The 22,063-nt window shown below is 37.8% G+C and overlaps 1 protein-coding gene and 1 long non-coding RNA gene across 2 annotated transcripts; both read left to right on the forward strand.

Moving 5' to 3' along the window:
• Positions 1 to 12,213: 12,213 nt before the first annotated feature.
• Positions 12,214 to 13,558, forward strand: LOC143614210 (uncharacterized). The gene is made up of 2 exons (XR_013150255.1): positions 12,214 to 12,427; positions 13,093 to 13,558. It is a non-coding gene; the product is annotated as an uncharacterized LOC143614210 (long non-coding RNA).
• Positions 13,559 to 17,718: 4,160 nt separating this feature from the next.
• LOC143614207 (dihydrolipoyllysine-residue acetyltransferase component 4 of pyruvate dehydrogenase complex, chloroplastic-like) lies at positions 17,719 to 21,469 on the forward strand. The gene is made up of 6 exons (XM_077087709.1): positions 17,719 to 18,703; positions 19,284 to 19,475; positions 19,623 to 19,710; positions 19,788 to 19,858; positions 19,947 to 20,030; positions 21,098 to 21,469. The coding sequence occupies exons 1-6, from the start codon at positions 17,885 to 17,887 to the stop codon at positions 21,200 to 21,202; spliced, it is 1,359 nt and encodes a 452-aa protein (XP_076943824.1). The 5' UTR covers positions 17,719 to 17,884; the 3' UTR covers positions 21,203 to 21,469.
• Positions 21,470 to 22,063: the final 594 nt, after the last annotated feature.

The following is a 22,063-nucleotide window of genomic DNA, read 5'->3' on the forward strand; positions in this document are numbered from 1 at the left end:
CCTCAATGTAAGAATACTTAACATTGTCCTCAAAATTAAAATAGACAAAACGATTAATAAACATTTGAGGGACGGGGTTGAAATTGAGTTTTTAACTATTAAGCAATTTTAAAAATTTGGGGCTCAAATGTGGCGGTTCTACTAACAATTATACAATTACACTTTTAACGTTTAAAGTAATAAAAACAAAATAAATTATGAAACTGAAATCACCTGATATTAACGGGACTGGAGAAAGACCAGTCGGCTCGTGAACTCTCATAAACACTCGTATACTCTCGTCTCATCCAAGTACCACACTGACAACCGAACCTGCAAAATTTCGAGATGTGTAGAAGCAAGCTTCTCACAAGTGTAAGACATAGGTCTTTTAAGAGTTATGAAAATGATTTGTATGTTATGTTTATTAAAACAATTACCGAGCCAAATTAAGTGTTTCATAAGAAATTCTGTTAAATTAGTTAAAAACGTTAAAAGACCTAACTCACTTTCGTAGGAATCACGATTGCATTTAGCGTATGAAACAAGCCCTGTAAACCCCCCGATAGCCCGGGAGGACGAGTGGGGTCTCGTGAGGGTTTATAGTGAACTACACCCACAAAGTTCCAAATACAACAAAATATACACGAACCTGGAAACACATGTAATTGACCATCAAGTGTCTTCATAAACGGGTGAGGTTACAATGAAACTCACTGATTCCTTACCCATGTTATGAATGTACTCCATCTCCAAGTATGGCTTCAATCTATAGCCATTTACCACTTGCCTCAAGTGATCATCAAAGTCTTCAATCTTGTACTAACCATGATTTCCAGCCCTTAAATCAAATACGGGCCCGTCCACTTGCTTTTCAACCCGGGAAGAGCTTCATCCTCGTGTTGTACAACCATACTCGTTGACCAACTTCAAAATTCTTCAACCGGATATTAGCATCATGAACTTTCTTTATTTCCGCCTTATAAGCGGACGCATAATCGTATACCTCGTCTCTCAACTCCTCGATCTCGCACAAAGCCAATTTTCTCGCTTTACCTGCATCATCATAATCCATATTGACCTGTTTAGTAGCCCAAAACGCCCTTTGTGCAATTTCAACCGGTAAATGGCAATCCTTTACATACACAAGTCTATAAGGAGTGGTTCCAATTGGCGTTTTATAAGCTGTTCGGTAGGCCCATAAGGCATCGGTCAACTTAGTTGACCAATCCTTTCGGTCCGTCCAAACAGTTTTCTGTAAAATCTGTTTAATTTGCCTATTGGAAACCTCAACTTGTCCACTCGTTTGTGGATGGTAAGGAGTTGCAATCCTATGATAAACACCATATCGTTTAAGCAATTTTCCGAATTTAAAATTCTTAAAATGAGATCCCCCATCACTTATGATGGTTCGAGGGACTCCAAATATCGAAAAAATGTTACTTTGAACGAAATTGCAAACGACTATGTGATCATTTGTCCTAGTGGCTATCGCTTCAACCCATTTAGAAACGTAATCGACGGCCACTAGGATATACAAATTACCGTGTGAATTCGGAAACGGGCCCATGAAATCGATCCCCCAGATATCAAAAATGTCAACAACTAGGATCGGGTTCAAGGGTATCTCGTCCCGCTTAGAAATACTCCGGAGTTGTTGACACTTTAAACAGTGTGTCGCGAACTCGTGAGCATCCTTAAACAATGAAGGCCAAAAGAAACCACTCGTTAAAACTTTTCGAGCGGTTTTCTAGCCACTGAAATGACCACCACACGCAGACGAATGCGCGTGTTCCAACACCGATCTGACATCCTCCTCGGGTATGCATCGTCTGATCATATGATCTGCACCAATTTTAAACAAATCCGGATCGTCCCAGATGTACTGTTTAGCTTGGGACATCAACTGTTTCTTCTTTCTCCTTGGCCAATGCTCTGGTAAATCACCTGCAACTTTAAAATTAACAATGTGAGCAAACCAAGGATTTTGTGAAACTGCTAGGATATGCTCATCCGGGAAGGATTCGTTAATGGGCCCATCAGTGTTCCCATTTTCCACCATAATTCGGGACAAGTGATCTGCAACAACATTTTCACTCCTTTTCTTGTCCCAAATCTCTAAATCAAGAGCATATACTACTGGTAGTAACTCCTTCTCGGTTGTGGTATAATTTAATTGAGCATTCCGAGAGGGTTTTACTTGCATAGTATATAGCAATGGGTTTCTTGTTAACCAGTTGACCCAAAACAGCCTCGACCGCATAATCACTTGCATCACACATTATTTCAAAAGGTAAACTCCAATCAGGTGATTGCAAGATCGGGGCTTCAACTAATTTCAACTTCAAAATGTCAAAGGCCTTAGCACATTCATCATTAAATTCAAACGGGGCATCCTTAAGTAATAAATTACGTAAGGGTTTGGTAATGTCACTAAAACCTTAATAAACCGTCTATAAAACCAGGCATGCCCTAGAAATGATCTAATGCCTTTTACATTGGTGGGATGAGGTAAAGTGGAAATAACTTGGACCTTAGCCCAGTCCACCTCGATCCCTCGACTCGAAACAACATGGCCCAATACAATTCCCTCTTGGACCATGAAATGGCTCTTTTCGCAGCTAAGAACCAAGTTCATTTCGACACATCTTATTAAAACTCTTTCAAGTTGGTTTAAACATGACTCGAAAGATGTGCCAAAAATCGAAAAATCATCCATGAAAATTTCCAAAGATTCCCCCACCATATCTGAAAAGATACTCATCATGCACCTCTGAAAGGTGGCGGGGGCGTACATAACCCGAATGGCATTCTCCTAAATGCGAGTGTGCCATACGGGCACGTAAACGTGGTCTTTTCCTGATCTTCAGGATGAATAGCTATCTAGTTATACCCGGAATACCCGTCTAAAAAGCAATAAAATTTTTGACCAGATAGCTTTTCGACAATTTAATCGATAAACGGAAGCGGAAAGTGATCTTTTGATGTTGTCGCGTTCAGTTTACGATAATCAATACAAATGCGCCACCCGGTTACCGGCCAGGTGGCGACCTCGTTACCTGAGTCGTCCTTGACGACCTGGATGCCCGTCTTTTTCGGTACTGTCTGTGTCGGGCTCACCCACGTGCTGTCTGATATGGCAAAGATAATGCCAGCATCTAACCATTTCAGCACCTCCTTCTTCACCACTTCCCTCATATTCGGGTTCAACCTCCGCTGAGCATCATGCGCGGGTTTGACAGCCGAATCTGTTAAAATTTTGTGCATCACAATTGAGGGACTGATTCCCTTCAAGTCCGCTATCGTCCACCCGATCGCTTCTTTATTCGCAACCAGCACCTCCATCAAAGCATTTTCCTGTTCAACAGATAAGTTCGAAGCTATAATAACATGCAATGTATTATCCATACCAAGAAAAGCATATTTTAAATGCTTTGGGAGCTCTTTCAGCTCGACTTTCGGTGCTTCCAACATTGACGGCTTCAACCCAGTATCAATATTCTCGGGAAGCGGTTCCACATGAACTGACCATGGTGGACGGTCTCCTCGCACAGCTGCGATCTCCATTTGTTTCTCTTCCTCTACCAGCAACTTATCTGTTTCCACCTGTAACCTGTCAAACAAAAAACACGTCTCCGCTGTGCCATCCGAACTAACGACAGAGTCGTATAGCGGAATGCACTCGTCAATGACATCAGCCATAAAACACTCGTCATCGACCGAAGAATTATCTTCACGTGTGAAAACATTAATTCTCAGCTTATGGTTACCGAATGCCATGTCAACAGTACCATTTCTACAATTAATGTTTGCATTTACGATAGCCAAAAATGGTCTACCGAGGATACCCGTAGGCTGTTTAGTCCTTTCACCCGAAACATAATCGAGTACTAAAAAGTCAACTGGAAAGTAAAAGTCTTCCACCTTGACGATAACGTCAGTCAATATTCCTCGGGGCAGTTTCGGTGTCTGGTCAGCCAAGACAACTGTGGTGGCAGCCGCACGAAGCGGGCCAAAATCTTACTGGTCGTATAAACTGCCCGGGAGAATACTGATGCTAGCTCCAAGATCTAGAAGCGCCCGATTCATTTTAAAATCATCCACTTGAATGGGTATAATGGGCGTTCCCGGGTCTTGTAGCTTGGGTGGAAGAGCACTCGAAAGAATTGCACTCACATTATCGGTAAAATCAATCTGTTTAGGAATCTTATGACTCCTTTTCTGCGTGCACGATTCTTTTAAATACTTAGCAAAGGTGGGAATTTGTTTTATGGCATCTAAAAGAGGAATGTTAATTTTGACTTGTTTAAACGTTTCCCACATTTCTTCTTGTTGTGGGCCTCGTTTTGATGCCATCTTCGCCTTTGATGGCGCCAACAAAGCATCGGGATATGGAACAGTTTTCACCTTTTCCTTATCCTTAGAGTTGTTGGTGTCATCCTTCGGAACCGATTTATTATTTTTAGTTTCACTTTTGTTAGGTTTATTTAATTCAATCGGTTCCGGCTCGTCAACACTGGCGAGATTTTCATCAATCTCTTCCACCACCCCATCAACCAAAGGTGGTGGACCCCCAACCTTATTATCATACTTCTTACCATTACGTAAAATACTTACCTGATTGACGTGCTTTTTCAAACTGGAACTGTGATGATTCAGGTTGACTGTGGTGTCGCTCGGAAGTTGGCCCGCATTCTTTTGTAATTTCGCCATGTCTGAAGCGAGCTGACCAACTTGCTTCATCATTGCCTCTAACGATTTATCCCGTAACTCGAACTGTTGTTTTGTCTCAGCCTTTTGATCAGTCATAGGTTTCGATAACGTATCCAACTTTGAGTGTACTGACTCGTCCGAATTACCCGAGGACCGTTTATGCTGATCCTGATTACCCGAAAAATTTTCACCCCGGTTACCGTCTCTGTTATACCCCCGATTCTGATTACTCGAACCCTGCTGATAACCGCTCTGACGGTAATTACCCTGCGATCTGTTCTGGCTCGATCCCTGAAAGTTCGGGTTCAACTGAGAAGACGCGTTCCCGTAACGAAAATTCGGGTGGTTCCTCAGGCCCGGGTGATATGTGTTCGAATTGAACCATTGGCCTTTGAAATCCCCGTAAGCATAACTGACTTCCTCGGTATCATCCTCCTCGTCATCATAAAACTCGGGGCAATTTTCTGCTTTGTGCCCGAGTTCACCACAATCTTCACATACTGGGAATTTAACACCAACTTTCCCGACCTCTTTCTTCTTACCCTTTCTGTACCCAGCCAATTCGCGTTCTAACTCAGCAATTCTTTCAGACTCACTCGTGACTGACTTAACTGATCTGGATGAATTACCACGTCTTCGTCTTTCAGCTGCTGCTTCTGCCTTGGAATCTTCACACATGAACTCTAAAAATTCCCAATCATCTTCCTCAGGCTGATTCAACAACTGACTATTACACGAGGCCTTAAGATGCTTTCGGTCCTCGTATGTCAAACCATCAACAAAGCACTTTACCAGTTCCCACAGTTCGATTTGGTGATGTGGGCATTTTTTGATCATATCCTTATACCTGGTAAAAGCTTCATGGAATAGCTCACCTGGCAACTGTGAAAAGTGACGAATGTCTGAACGGGCCTCGGTAGTCTTCGACTGTGAAAAAAACTCGTTTAGGAAGACTTGTTGCATCTCGGCCCAGTTTCTGATACTGTGTGTTGGTAACGAGTTAAACCACACTTTCGCTTTTTCTTTTAACGAGAACTGTAATAACCGCAACCGGACTTCATCTTGATCGAACATACCATCACCAATAGACCCGCAAATAGCCGAAAAATCGGCTAAGTGTGAATGCGGGTCTTCCGAAGCCATCCCGTTGAAGTGAGGAACGATGTTGATGTAAGATGGCCCGGACTTAAAAGTTTGCTGTCCCTGCGCTCGTTCCTGTGGGACCAACGGGGATGCTCCGTCTGAGATAGCCGGTCTGAACCGACTGTTAACACCATGAGCCGGGGCTATGTAATTTCTCCTTTGCCCCCCGGGGTTTCCCATACCTCCCCGGTTAACCGGAATACCACGAACTCTGTCGGGCCGTTCCGCCCGATTTACCCTTTCTCGATCCCTTCGGTGTCTGTTAACGGGTTCAGTCCGTCTTTGATTAACCGGTTTCTCCACCTCATCTTCATAATTGTTATCACCCTCAATTTCCGGTTCACCAACCTCGTTCTCGGGTTCAACCTCCCGATTTCTCTTAACCCATCGATCAACCTCATCATCAGCTGCCCGAAAACCCTCGATTCCATTATTCTCTTCACCCTCATCCTCATCTTCAGTCGGAACACTCGATAAAACCTTAGGCAACAATAATCGCTTTACACACGGCACTGGTTATCAAACAGTCCATGCCAGTGTGACTCAGTTAAGGGCAATTATATGCTTTGTCGTATTCAACCTAATCAAACAACCCTATGATCAATTATTATAGTAACTGGTAACTAATCGTTCAGATCAACGTAAACCTAAACCGATTGAACACACAGAAATACCAAACATCAATAATCATAGATTAACCATAAACAATTATACATAAACGTTCTTAGTCACATGAGAAAACTGAAAGCAATACAAACTTTACATCCCGGATATGATTCGAAGAGGATTAGCCTCTCATGGTAGCCATTAGATCTTCAATTCTTGGTTGAAATCTGTTAAGCATCGATTGAATGATGTTGAATGGTGTTTCCTAGCTCCTAAAATCGTCCCAAGATGTTCCAAAACGGCCAAGAGAAGTTCTCCCCGAGTTAGGGTTTATTATTCCTTTTTATACCCTAAAAAACTCGTAAGTTCGCGTCACATGTCAGTACCCGGCGTAAGTTACTCCCCACCCGGCGTAAGCTACGCCGGGTCTTGTTTTCCTACGCCAAACACCAATGTTTTTTAATTTGCTTACGCCCTTTGTGTCAGGTCCTGGAGTAAGTTACGCCAGGACCAGAGTAACTTACGCTGAGACCTAAAATTCCATATTTTCGTCTTGTTTCCAATCCAACGCTTGCATAACATGCTGAGGCTCAATTCTCCACATTGATTAGCTTTCGTTTACTCTCCGATCATCCCAAGACTTCATCCCATGCTCGTGCAAGTCCCAATTTAGCGTATTTATCATTCAATAACCTGAAATCCAATAATACACGTATGAAGTATCGATAGTTCTAGAATAAACAGTTAAAACTAAATAATAAACGAACTAAAACATATACAAATTAACCAACCATTAAATGACATCTAATATTATGGGTGGTTTAGAATGTAGAGAGGGAAAGAAAGGTTACCAGCCTATCTTATCCTTAAAACACATAAACAATTATTTCCTATACTTGGATCGAAGCTTGGGTATTTTTTTATGATACCCAATTCGCTAAGATCGATGGCTCTGATACCAACCTGTCACACCCCCGTCTTAGCCTAGGAGCGTGACCCATCAGTTGGTACCAATATTGTAAATAAATCAGAGTTACGTTTATTTGTGACTTATAAAACTTTAAGGATCAAAAGATAACTTTTATATAATAATCAAAAGACGGGATTATTAAACACCCGTTTAGAGTTATTAACAAAAGATTACTTGTTTATGTTTAAAAACCACCATATTAAATTCTTACAAAATAAATCCGAGCCATCGGATATCATAGTACTTCGTCATTCCAAGCTCTAACTTTGTTCACCTGCAAAATGTAATAAAATACGTCAGCAATGAATGTTGGTGAACACGCTGACGTAAAATAATTTTTTTTACTTTATTACTCCTCGAGACTACGCCTGCCTCGGCCCAACGTGGCTTAGGAATAACAGAGTCATATAACACATTATAAACTAGAGCCTCTACTCTAGGTCACCTCAGCAAACACTGCAGCGTTCGACTTAGTCAAGTACTTGTAAATATACACATAAGGTCGTACTCCCTGTAGGAGAGCGTCCTACGACCAAGGGTGGTGCGATCATGCCCATACATCGCATAATACCACCTATGTAAGGATCCAGACATACGTATACCACAGCCTGAGGGCTAGGTTTATACCCATAGTTATAACGGTTTTAGGAACACGTAGTTCCTTGTAAACGAAGATCTCTAGTGTCTGGTCCAAATGACTGGATTGGTTTTGATAAGTCTAATGCAATTTGTTACAATTTCCAGCAACCTGGACACTTTGCTAGAGAATACAACCAGCCTAGGAACTTCCAAGTTAATCAATACCAGAACCAACATCCAAGAAATCAGCTGCAATACCAACGGAACCAGCCAAGAAACAATAACAATCCCAATTTAAACAACTACCAGCAGCCACAAATGAATAATCAGCAAGTTGTGCCCCAGAACCAGAACTACCAAATAAACCAGATGCCTCAAACTATTCCCAATAACCCTAATAGAAACAATCAAAATCAACCCAGAAATCAAGGGAATGTAGCACTTGCTGCACAACAAGGGATTCATATAACAAGTTTGACTCATTTGAAAACAAGTTTAAAAGTTTGGGGGCGTATCACCTTGTCTCTTTAGGATCGGTTTCACTCACCGTCCAAGGGTCTTTCCCTTTCTTTATCTCGCACCTATAGTACGAGTATAAATATTTGCTAGTCGCATACACGATCCGGCTTAAGACCTTTAGTCTTATCTCAATCCTCGATGAACCTTTAGTTCATTTTCTTTTACTTAAAAACTTTTAGTTTAAAAGTAAATTATAAACCTTTAGTTTATAATAAAAACCCGACGTTTCTTCTTCTCTAAGAAACGTAATCTTTTTCTTTTATTATTTAAGAATACTCTTTATTCATTAAATAATATTTTCATAACAAAGAATATATATATATATATATATATATATATACTTACACACATATATATGTAACCACAATATTTAATACTCATTCTTTCATTCATTTCTTTGTTATGTTTGTATTTCTTTTATCGAGGCATCGAGTATAACCTCGACTTAAGGCCTAAGCCTTTAATATAATATTGAATTATATTGAATTCATTATTACGCCTAACCTTAGTGGCGTATCGAAACTCTAGGGACTTGAGCAGCACTCCGACGCCGCTTTACTTTTCTCGATACGTAAATCGAGGAATGCCAAATCTTTAACACACAATGGCACGAACTTCGAGAACAAACACCATCTTGGTTGTATGTGGGTGGAGGGTGGCACACACTTCGAGGAAACGTTGTATACAAACAAATGATCGGGGCACGCTTATCGAGGAAACTAGGCACGAATTTCGAGGTATTAGAGAGAGAGAGAGAGGTGAGAGCTGTTTTGGTGTGCAGAAATGAGCTGCCCTTGGCCGCTATTTATAGACTTCAAATTGGCTCCCATCGCGGTACGCGATGGGTCCTTCAACAGACCTATCGCGTACCGCGATATATGTCTGCTGACGCACAGCGTAGACCTGCCACGTGTCGACACGTGGCAGGCGCCGCTCCACGTGGCAACACGTGGCAGCTGTGACATTCGTCAATTTCGGGTCTCGTTTGTATTCTTTTTTGTATTCGTTTATCATGTAAACCGACCCATTTTGTAAATCAAAGCTTATGATATAATCAAAATGATGGATTTTATGTTACAATATTGTTTTACACTTGTTGGGTCTTGAAAACATTCTTTTTGGTCCTTAAAACTCCTTAAAATGACTTAAACCAAACTTTGGGGACTATTATTGCCATTTACCAAAAACTTGTTTGACCATTTCAACCATCACATGCATCTTTACCCTATTTGTATGAACCATACTCTTACCATTATAAAAGCAAGGCTCCATACACCATTTTGGTTGTTCATCTTCTCCAAAATCTCTCTCAAATCCAAGTATTCATCTTTAACATTTTGTTACTTTGATTTCTTAAGGTCAACTAACTATAGTCTTTCATTTTAACTTGTTCGTCTAATATTACTAACACTTGAATATGGTGGTACAACATATATATAATACACACCCCTTGTTTCCTTTATTTGTTACTTCGCCGACTCCGATTGGTTAAGTTTCGAATGTCATAAAGCAAGGCTTCATGGAGGACTTCGTGTTCTTGATATATATTTACACACACATAATTTATTATACATATCACTTATGACTAACTTCTAACCCTTTTTAGTTTGTTCATCTTATTTACAAGTTTCATGGTGTGGGTTTGTATAAGACTAACCTCGGTTTAACCGAAACTAGTCAAAACCGGAAACCGAACTTTTGTTTACTAGTTTTGTTAAAATAGTTGTTTAAACTTGTTTATTGCTAGATTTGAGTTTCAAAAATCATTTTTACAAGTTCTTTTATATTAAGCATATGGAATCCATCTATGAACTCGTTGGGAGATGGAAACCGAACTAAACCAAAACTTTTGCTTAAAAGACTTGTAGTTAACTTTTTAGTTGTAAAATTTAAGTTTTCTTCATTTATAAACCAATATACAAGTTCTATGATATTTGGGCATGTAGAAACCATCTATGAACTATTTGTGAGATGGAGACTGAACCAAACCGAACTATACCGACTTTTACTCGCTTAAGACACACAAGTGTGTTTTTAGCTATCAAGACTTGTATATTTCTTTAAAAATAGTTTACAAACTGATTTTAATTATTTTCTTAAGTACTTGGAATTGTTGGATCCAACTTGATCTCATCACATAGTTTGGACCGACAAAACCGAACACTCGCTTAACGTGCGTTGTTAGTTATAAACAATAGATCTACATACTTGGTTAAGTGTTAGTATATTTTAGTGAATTATCTCATAACAATTAATATGTTGGAAAGTTGACTTTTGGTTTGACCATTTGTCAAGACCCGAATCGACAACCCGAACACTCGTTAAAAATCCGTTTTAGTATCTTTGTCCCAAAGGAACTTGCATTTTAGCATTTTTCCCACCTTATTACTTAACATTGGTTAAGTAAATATTAAGGTTAGATACTTTAACCCGGTTTCGAGCAAACTTACATTTTTAAAGGATTGTTATTATAAATTCTTAAATAGTTACATTTTAAACCTTGAACTTTAATTGTTTACTTTTTGCAACAATTATTTTATTTAAAGATCTTCAAGACAACCATTCTAAATCCAAGATTTTATTGTCATTTAGGCCTTGCTCGTTAAACTTCATCCATCCGGTTATTCATCTTTTACCGATCAAGTATTATACTTGAATGTGAGTAACTTCATACCCCGTTTTCTATCTTTTATTTTGGGGGTGACATTTCATCTTATCTAAACTAAATGTTTTATACTAGGGTCTTAAACCACAAACGTTGTTATATACTTTACTTGAATAATTGTTCGATTTGGTGTTCTATGCTTATTTTCCTATGTGTTTATCGTTTTTGGATGGTGGAACTATAAATCCTAGACCATTTGGCAACCCCTCATGGCAAGGTGTCGTTAACGTAATTCAATTAACGATAACTATAAAATCCTAAACTATTTGGCAACCCCTTATAGTTGGGTGTCGCTAACTTGTTAGCGATAACTATTTATCCAAGTTTATAGCTATTATTTATGGTTTTGTATACTAGTTTTGTGGCTTTTTATACTATATATATATTGTTCAAACTTATGAATTTCTCACCAACCTTTGTGTTGATAAACTTTATTTTATGAAATGTTACAGGTTTGCATCTAGGTTGATTTTGGAGTTCGGTGAAGAAAACGTCACAAATACCGTTAGGATATTAGCAAAAATGAACAATATTTGATTTGCTATATTTTGTTGTATTTGACTTATGAATATGTTGTGAAATGAAATGAGTTTGTTAAATATTGTCTCTTTAAATAGTGTCATGCGCTTATGAGCAATCGTTGCACCCCGGCATGTTCCGCCGCCTTTGGTCGGGGTGTGACAGATTGGTAGCAGAGTTATGACAATTAAGATAGGTGGTTAGACGTAACGACCTAGAATTATTATGCTTAGAGTTCTGTACGTGTATTCATACGTGTTTACTCTATTTCCTTCACGCATGTTTATTTATGAACTTTTCTGTTCCTTCACACACACCACATATATATAGAGAGAGAAAAGGATAGATACAGAAGGTTCGAAGAGTGAGAGAATGACGGAGGTATAACCTTGACGTTGAACGTGGTGGTGCTAATCGTGAGCAATTCCCTCTCACCACCAGGAAGACGATCATGAAGAAGACGGTGGCAACTGGCGGCGTCGAACTCCGAGCGAGAGGCCTGGGTAAGGCACGATTTTTCTAAATCCATTTTAGGAAAACAAGAATCAGAGCACTATCTGAAATCAACAATAAGGGGTTAGTTTTGCAAAGCTCTAATTTTGATTTTGTGTTTCATATGATGCGTATTAATTGGGGTTGTTCATGTTTCCTCTTCACTTGGGGTAGGGGTATGCTTTCCAAATTGCCAATTTATGGTGCAAGTTTTATATACTCTTTTTTGGGCTGCACACCAGGTGTTCGACCAAATGCCGCCTGCTGTTTTCTTTTGTTCGTCAAGTTTCAATTTTGTAGATGTAGAGGCCTTAGGTATATTTCTTTTTTTTTTTTTTTGCATTGGTGTAAAGTAACCATATTTTAGGTAATATTGCATGTATTTGTAGGTGCTTCGGGCTTATTTCGTTTTTAGTATATGACATATTTTTTTTACTTCATAATTCCATGATAGTTCTGTTTAAGTGGTTTTTGCACGTTTCTCAGGTTTGTTTAATTTGATGTCCTTTATTTAGTTAATTACTTTTTATTGAATTTTGTTTTACAACAATACAAACTGGCAGTGTCTACTGTAGCTCATTGATGAGGGTTTGATACTAAATATGCTTGCTTTGTGTTAACGTTAACTTTTAGATTGAATGGTTGATGTAGTTTGACGAGATTTAAAACTGCATTGATTACATGAATATTGATCCATACTGTTTGGAAGAGGCAAGCAAAGTTATGCATATTGAATAACAAAATTTTGGTTTATATTTTCTTAAATCTATACTCTTTCAATCCTTACACTTTTGGATGCAATTTTATCTTCACTGATTTATCTAAATGGCCTACATCAATTACAAGGTTGCTTATCTTTATTGGCCTTTTGCAATTGTTGATTTAGTGTTTGTTTTTGCAAGTACAGTTAAGATGCATGTCCTTTTTCGTGTGGATCGCAACGGCTAAGGTAAACTTCCAAACCCTATGCCTGATAACGACCCATATGTGGTCAATTTTAGACGACCACAACTTCCGACACTTTGTACAGCAACACAGACGATACCACTATGTGGTTCATGGCGGCATAAAAACTTGGCTTTCGAGAGGTGGTGGACGCCAAGGCGGAGTATTGGAAGGTGTGGAGGTGGACGACTATAACGGTGTTGTTTAGTTCATGCACTCACGTGTGCTTCAGTTACCTTTGATTTTTCATGATTTTTGTACAAATTCATGTTGTATCTTTCCAACTGAAATTCATAATAGGTTTGCATAATGCTACTTTTGTGTTTTTGTTGTATTAGTTGCAGTGAGTAGGACATCAGGTTTATAACTTGATGGTAGGTTGACTGTTGCCCTATGGTTGTATCTTATTGCAATATGCTATTTTAAAATTTGGAGTTCAGTATTTTAGTTTCATATACTTGCGACGGTAAGCTACAGATGAAGGAACCATGAGTTCGAGTACTGCAACGCACGGATACGTTCATTACTTGATCGTTTCCAAAGCCATGATCGAATGTTTCCACCGCCGCGAAGCGCGGGTAAAAATTCTAGTTTACACTTAAAAGGGGATCACATTGGATTGGTGATGTAGTTATACAAGATCTCTATGTTTATTTATGCTTTCAAGGTGCGTTTGTTATTATTCTTTTTGTATATTACCCATTCTCTACTTGGGTTAGATAAACTGTGTTAGAACTAACTAGCTAGATTTTGTATCAACATTTGGAATACTTTGAATCTCTCTCCATGTATGTTCAAGAAAAGAATCACTACCCGCATGTATTTTTGGCTTTGGTTATTGCTTCTAATTGCTTATACTATGTTTTGTTTCTTATACGCGTGTGATTGAGGTAACATGGTCTATCGCTGTCACAATATGAGCACCTTTTTGTTTTATGGGATGGTGAATAACCGGTAACTGTTTATTATTTGATTTTAAAGTGTGATTTGAGTTGTCTATTGATCTTTTAGTCTTTAAACGGTATAGTTTGAGGATCTACTTTCAAGACGACAAAGACTTGTGATAGATTGATACGACATCGATGCAACTCTAACTTAGTTTTTTCATACTGGGGTCCAGTTTCTACGTGTAATGATGTGATATATCTTAAAGAAATGAGGCTCAATTTTTTTGGGAAGTTTGGTAGAAATGCACTATATAGGATCATTTGAAATATTTGCAATTTTGCATCAACATTTATTTTTGGTTCGCTTGGCAGTCTGATGCCTTGATATCATATGCCTAAAGTTTAAAACTTAAAAGTAGATTAAAGAGTTTAGTAAGGGATAGTAAGGCTAAGGCATACTCTTAGTGTCAACCAATGAGGTCCTTAGCAACCACTAAGTCAATCTTTATAAATCAAAATCAACGATTATGGATGGGAATTACTAGTGTTTTTGTCTTAAGTAAAAAATACAAAATTTCAGTATCCACTCACATTTTTGGAATTTTGTCTTATCAACTCACACTTATGCACTTTGTTTGGACTTTGATTTGATTCGTTACTAAATCCAATCAAAGGCATTCATTTTTGCGATGACATATTCCTAGTTGCTTAGGCTATGTGTAGTGGAGGGGCTATAAATTGGACGAATTGCGACCCGTGACGTCCAGTCAGCAAAGAGTATGAATTTGTTTTTTGGGTGTAAACCGTGTAATGGTGTTATAGGCTAATATATATATACCACACACAAACATATATAGTAATAACTAGTTTTTATCCCCCGTATTACAGAGGTTGTTTTATATTATTTGGTTTTAATATTTATTTATTTTTTGAATTTTTTTTATTGTATGAAAGTTAATAATATACTTATGGTTTGATGATAAATTGTTTCACAAATAAATGAGATGTTATAACCCGGTTTAAAAGCTATATGAGTTTGATAAGACCCAAAACTCGTTTATTTTTTTTACTATAGAATTGATTTTATAACTATAAATAATATATATCTTTTTTAAATTAACCATATATTAATTTTTAGTATCCTTACGTTATAGGACTTTTATATCAAATATTTGGTGAGATTGATTTTTAATTTAATGAGGTGTTATAACGTGTTATAACCCGTTTAAGGAATATCTGGGTTTGATAAGACCTATACCCGTGAATTCGGGTCAAATGCATGAGAAGCCTTCATTTGATAATCAAGCAAATCCGGTGACTCCAAAAAAAGGGAGAGTGACCACATCGCGACACGTAAGATTTTTATGTTTTCGTTTATATATATTATAGATATTCACACACACATTCACCGGCGACAAAAGGTTCCCTTCCCCCCTCTTTATCGCCCCACATTTCGCCGGGGTGGGGGGGTGGGGGGGGGTTCTCGCCCCGTCTCCCACTACAGGTAGTCTTATAGTTGAGGAGCTATGAAATAGGATGATTTTTGACACGTGGCAAAAATGAGCGATATGTAGTTTTGAGGGCGGTGTTGTAATTAAACATCGTCCCTCCCACCAATAATAGATCGCCACGTAATCATCACCATAACACATGCATGCGACATGTTTGTGTCGCCCCCTCTTATCTCCCAAGGGGGCGGTGTTCTCGCCCTCGTCATCCATATTTATAGCCCCACTACACATAACCTTACAATAGGTACTTTGCGTGTTTAGTCCATCATAAAATATGTTCTAAGGAAGTTATCAGTATCAATAACGTAGGTGCAGTCAATCATGATAATATACTTGTATATCTTTGAACTAGTAGCATATTATCTAAATTTATTATAATAAAAAATGTAAATTGTTGTTACAAAGATCTCCACCAAGAGGTTTAAACGGTGTGATTTTGCTATGAACCGATTAGTACCAAGGCCTACAAAATGTGAGGATTAAACTATAAAACAAAACACCGCTAGTCTTTTCACGAACAAAAGAGAATTATATGTCTAGTTACACTCTGACGTGAAAGGAAATTTGTGTTTGAAAGAAGATAAACTATGTGGAGAATTAGCAATATATTGTGTGTGTGCGCGCAAGCTTTTCGATTGGTAAGAGCGGGTATTTATATCATACAAGTGTCTTGAACTCTTGTGTTATGTAGTCAATATGATGTTATCCTTGTACGTTGAGTAACAAGTTGTAAATCGGTGTATGCCATTGTATTAGGACACGGGTGTTTGATAGTTAGTGCCCTATAACTTTGCCACATGTTTCATTTGCATAAGGTGAGCCAAAGCGGCATACCTGATCTATCACATTTGCCCATTTGTTGTAGGCCTTATGCAGTTATACTACACCTATGCCTTTAATCCAAACCTCGTTTCCATTTAAAACCGTTCGTCCAAAACTTGTGTTTCGAAAATGATGTTTTATTTAGGGACATGACCTGCTTAATGATTTTGAAGGCCTAAATCGAAATAAAATTTTGTGACCCTTTTAACCAAATCAATATACATATTTGTCTCTAATCCACGATTAAATATATCAATAAATGTTTTTTTTTTAATTTGGAGGCCTTAACTAGGTATAGCCCGTATAGGCTTAAAACCATATCTTCGTTTTATTGGCCCATGGAGTTGTTTTATGAACTTTAAGGCTGATATGATGTGTATCACTACCGATCTTTATGCATGTTTTATCCTCGTACATTACCCATGTAATTGCCCATGTTTACATTATTTCCTAACTTTCTAACTTCATGTTAGTAGTAGTTTGCTTCTTTGTATTATTATTTGCAGTTGGAATAGAGAGCCGAGTAAATTGTTGCAAATGTTCATGTTCTTTTCCTTTGGAGCTTGACCAACTTATTGAATTTACTCTCTTGAAGACTAACCCACTTTACGAGTCTCTATCAGTCGAAATCTTGTTTTATAATAGGCTATTTATGAACCAAATCATGTCGAGCCAAGATCTGCTCGTAGTATTATGGAAGAAGACATTAGACATGTGGTGTTATGCTTTTCACATATCATATAAGTCTATAAAGTTTTATTAAAAAACTGAATACTAGGACTGTCCAAGCTACTTGTCATTCGCTCGAAAATTGTTCGTTCAATTTCAGCTCGATTTGGAAATGAGTCGTTTGGCTTGAAAACAAGCCAAGCACGAGCAAAGCCTCGCTCGATTTGGTTTGTTTTGGTTGAATTATTTTTATTTATTAATTACACACACACACATTATGTATATATAAAAAAATACGCTATTTTGTAAAGTTATTAAAATTTATCTCTTTCTTGTTGACTTCAAAGTTTAAATTTAAACTCTAGTTGCTTGTTATATATATATATGTGCATGTGTGTTTTCTTGTTAACCTTGAGTTTCATACATTTTCAAATTGAAAGTTTAGACATTTTAGAGTTTAATGTCTTGAATTAATGATAATTTAGAATTTTAAAATTTAAAATTAAAAGCTTAAAAGTTAACTGGTTTTATAAAAAAGTAAACAACCCACCTACAAATATAATAGGACACCCTAAACCAACTACAATTACAATAATAAAAAAAAAATCTTCTTATTATGATGCTCTTGCTCCATCATGAAATTTTGACCCGTAGATCCATGAAGCAACCCGAAGAGGTTAGTTACGGGTTAGACCAACTTTCTTTGGTGACATGGCAAATACCTGGGCGATAATTACAGAGTCCCCAATTCAACTTCACACTCTTGTCTTCTCCGCCTCACTCACACACACACACACACAAACATATATACATATATATATATACACAATTCACACACAATCAATCAATCTGCTGCAACAACACAATGTCTTCACCACTCTCATTCTGTTCATCAATCTCCACCGTCCGATTCACCACAACCCGATCCATAACAGTTAAAACCACAAGCAGATCATCAACAGTTAAAGCCAAAATCCGAGAGATATTCATGCCGGCACTGAGCTCTACAATGACCGAGGGCAAAATCGTCTCGTGGATTAAGTCCGAAGGCGATGTGTTGTCCAAAGGCGAGTCTGTTGTGGTTGTGGAATCGGATAAGGCTGATATGGATGTTGAAACGTTTTATGATGGGATATTGGCTGCTATTGTTGTCCCCGAAGGCGAGTCGGCTCCTGTCGGCGCGCCGATTGGACTGTTGGCTGAAACCGAAGCCGAAATTGAAGAAGCCAAGGCTAAAGCTGCTAGTTCTGGTGCTAATTCGGCTCCGGCTTCGGTTCCAGCTGCTGATGCTCCTACACCGGCTCCGGCTGCGGTTAATGGACCGAGGAAGGCTGTTTTGACGCCTTATGCGAAGAAATTGGCGAAACAGCATAAGGTGGATATTAATAAGGTGGTTGGGACTGGGCCGTTTGGGAGGATTACTCCGGATGATGTGGAGGCTGCTGCGGGAATTGCTAAGCCGGTTAAAAGTGTGGCTGCTCCTCCGGTGGTTGCTGTTGCTCCTGCTGCGGCTGGTTCGGTGAAATCTGGGCCTGTGTTTGCGGAAATACCGGGGGCGACGATAGTGCCGTTTACGACGATGCAGGCTGCGGTGTCGAAGAATATGATCGAGAGCTTGTCGGTGCCGACGTTTAGGGTTGGGTACCCTGTTTTGACGGACGCGCTTGATGCTCTATATGCGAAGGTGAAGATCTAAACTAATGTATATTGTTATGCTTATATAGTCATACTTGTATTATTTGGTAGTTTGATTAAACGCAAGGCTAGCGTAACACTATAACAGCTGATTAACAGGTCAAACATGAGCATGAAATGATAAGTAATCGTGTCGTTTTTTGTAAACGTGAAGAACCTGTTTAGAAAGAGGTTACACGACATGTGCTGTTTAGGGACCTAGTTAGGGACACGCTTAATATAACATATGTAATGAAACTGAAACCAAAGTTGGCAAAAGTTCATAAAGGCCGTGACCAATACATAATCCTTAACATGTCGTAAGGTAACCAAGGTTTATGCCATATATTTTATATTTTTTATAATAATTCAAAATATAAGCAGGTCGTTAACAGGGTAAAAGGTGTTTAAGCTGCTTGGACATGAATTTAACCGTATCTTAGACGCTTCAACTTGTTTAACGCACAAAACTTGTTAAGCTTAAACCCAAAGTTGTTTAATCGTGTGTCGTTTTTGTGTTGTGTTAATAGCTCTATGTTAGAAATTGTCGATCCTAATTGAATTGTGTATTTCATGTGGTGGATGTTTAGGTTAAGTCGAAGGGTGTTACCATGACTGCATTGCTAGCAAAGGCTGCTGCAATGGCACTTGTTCAGCACCCTGTGGTAAACGCAAACTGCAAAGATGGAAAGAGCTTTACTTATAACAGCAGCATTAATATTGCTGTGGCTGTGGCTATCAATGGCGGTTTGATCACCCCTGTTCTCCAAGATGCTGACAAGGTTTGTGGATGTGTGATGCTTTTGAGTGCATTCTTGTTGATTGAATCTTGATATTTTTATTTTATCATGTTAGTACATCAGCTGTCTTAAAGTTTGGTTCTTGATTTTGTCGTTTGATTGTAATGAGTTTCTTGTATTCTGTTGTAGTTGGATCTTTACCTGTTATCCGAGAAATGGAAGGAGCTTGTGGAGAAAGCAAGATCTAAGCAGCTTCAGCCCCATGAGTACAACTCAGGTAACAAGTTTGGATCTTGTTTTGTTTATAAAAACTTATGGACAAACTGGTATTGAGTTATGTGGTTCGGGTTGCAGGGACTTTTACTCTCTCAAACTTAGGCATGTTTGGTGTGGATCGCTTTGATGCTATTCTACCTCCTGGACAGGCATGTGCTAACAAATGACATGATTTTGTTAATATTTAATTCTGCAAGTTAGATATGGTCTTATGGAAGTGTTTATTTGTTGTTCTAGGGGGCTATTATGGCTGTTGGAGCTTCAAAGCCTACTCCTGTTGCTGATAAAGATGGATATTTCAGTGTGAAAAATCAAATGCTGGTGAGTTTTTTATATCTTAAATGATTTATTAATCTTTAAAATTGTAGATTTAGCTTAAAGAACTCAAATTTTTATGAATTAAAGAAAGAACGATAGAGATTGATGCTTCTGTTTGTGTAATAATCCACTTAACGAGAACATGACTGACCCGAAGGAATTTTTAACCGTGGGTGTTTCTTCCATAATTTTATACCAATTTTCTTTCCTCACTTTTTATGCAAAAACTTGAGCTGATGTTTATCGTCAAATCCTTCATATAGGTCTTTTTTCCTAGTTCATAGATCCACAACGATGAATGGAAAACTTATCTTGACCCATTGATGAACTTTTTTTCGTATTTAATCATGCCCATTTTAACCCCTTTAGAATACAACTTAACCCCAGTCCCCAAACAGCCCATTTATTTATATTAACAGTCCAAATTAACCCAAAATTAAACATGCGGGTCAAGATTGGCAGGCCTAATTAAACCTAAAGGGACCTTAAATGTTTACCGGCATTATAAATGCACTTCGCTTAACTCATTTATAGAAGTACCAAATTTGTGTCTCTGGCATCGAAAAACACACCTGAGGAACTTTAAAACTTGTTGTAGGTATCTTTGAACTTGGTGACACTCAAGTTTAAATCCTTTCATTTTGAGTTAACTTGACCGTACCGTACATTGTCAGTACGGTATATCATGAATATAGAATTTTCGAGTTGCTAATTTGCTACTATTTATTTATTTTTATTTCTGTACCTTTGATTCTTTGTCAAGTTTTTTTCATAAATCAAATTACCTTGCATTGTGTATATATTCATATATACCTTTGCAATGCCTGTGCGTTTGTCAAAATCATTGAATTTAGATTATAAGAACAATAAAAGAGTAGTATCAAATAGTCAAAAACTAGAGGTGAAAAAAACATATTTTTATGCGACTAAAATACCTTTTTATAAAATGATTTAGCATCATACTTGAATTTCAGGTTTGTTCTTTAGTTATTCCTACAATAATAATAATAATAATAATAATAATAATAATAATAATAATAACAACCTATGTTGTGCAAACTATTTTGCAGGTTAATGTAACCGCTGATCACAGAATTGTATATGGAGCTGACTTGGCTGCCTTCCTTAAAACCTTTGCAAAGATCGTTCAAGAACCCGATAGCTTGACATTGTAAAATGTTACAGCTTTTGCATAACGATACGTCATTCGGGTCAATGGTCAATGCAGTTAAGAAATTTGGTTTGCAGGGGTGGCATTGTTTGGTTTCTACCATGTTGTACTTCCATTCTTATTTTTTTTTTCTCATTTTACGGATATTTTGAGGTGATTTTGAACAGTGAAATAAAGATTGAGGTAACTTAACTTTTATATATAGATACAAAATCAATGGAAGTGATGACACGAAAACCGTATGATAAACTTGTAAGTGATGTTTTCTGAATCGGTCTGGCCAATTGGACCGTGAACGAGACCTGGTGGTCGGGCTAAATTTCAAAATACTTATTTTCATATTTCTCTTTCCGAAATCTAAGTTTACCATTATTTTACTAATCCACACTTCATATTTCCGAGCCGAAATATGAAATAATTTCATATTTTTACATTAGCTGTGTATATACTTTTATAGTTTTGTGGTTTAAATAAGTATCATTTTTAAATTGAGACTATGCATCTTCAAAAAGAAAATCTAATTTATTTTCAGATTAAATCTAATTTATTTTCAGGTTTTGTGCAAAGGTTACGTAGCATTCCAAAGAATATTTAAATGTTCTTTATTTATTAAAGAAAAATAGGTATTACATAATCAATAAGAAACATGAATTCCATGTACACAAATAATGTTCAAACAAAGTAACATATATACCTTTTCCCTAACATGACATCAAGCAGTCCAAAAGTAAGGCCTAAAGTGTTGTGAAAGGTGACTTAACCTACTCATCTTTCTTCTACTCAAGTTTTCCATCCTTTGTATTCAACCTTAAAAACCTTTCTAAATCCATGCAAACACGACAATCCTTACACGTACGCGTGCACA

This window comes from Bidens hawaiensis, unplaced genomic scaffold (assembly GCF_021521415.1).
Source record: "Bidens hawaiensis isolate Kalapana, Puna unplaced genomic scaffold, B.hawaiensis_p1.1 tig00039203_1, whole genome shotgun sequence".
Classification (NCBI taxonomy): domain Eukaryota; kingdom Viridiplantae; phylum Streptophyta; class Magnoliopsida; order Asterales; family Asteraceae; genus Bidens; species Bidens hawaiensis.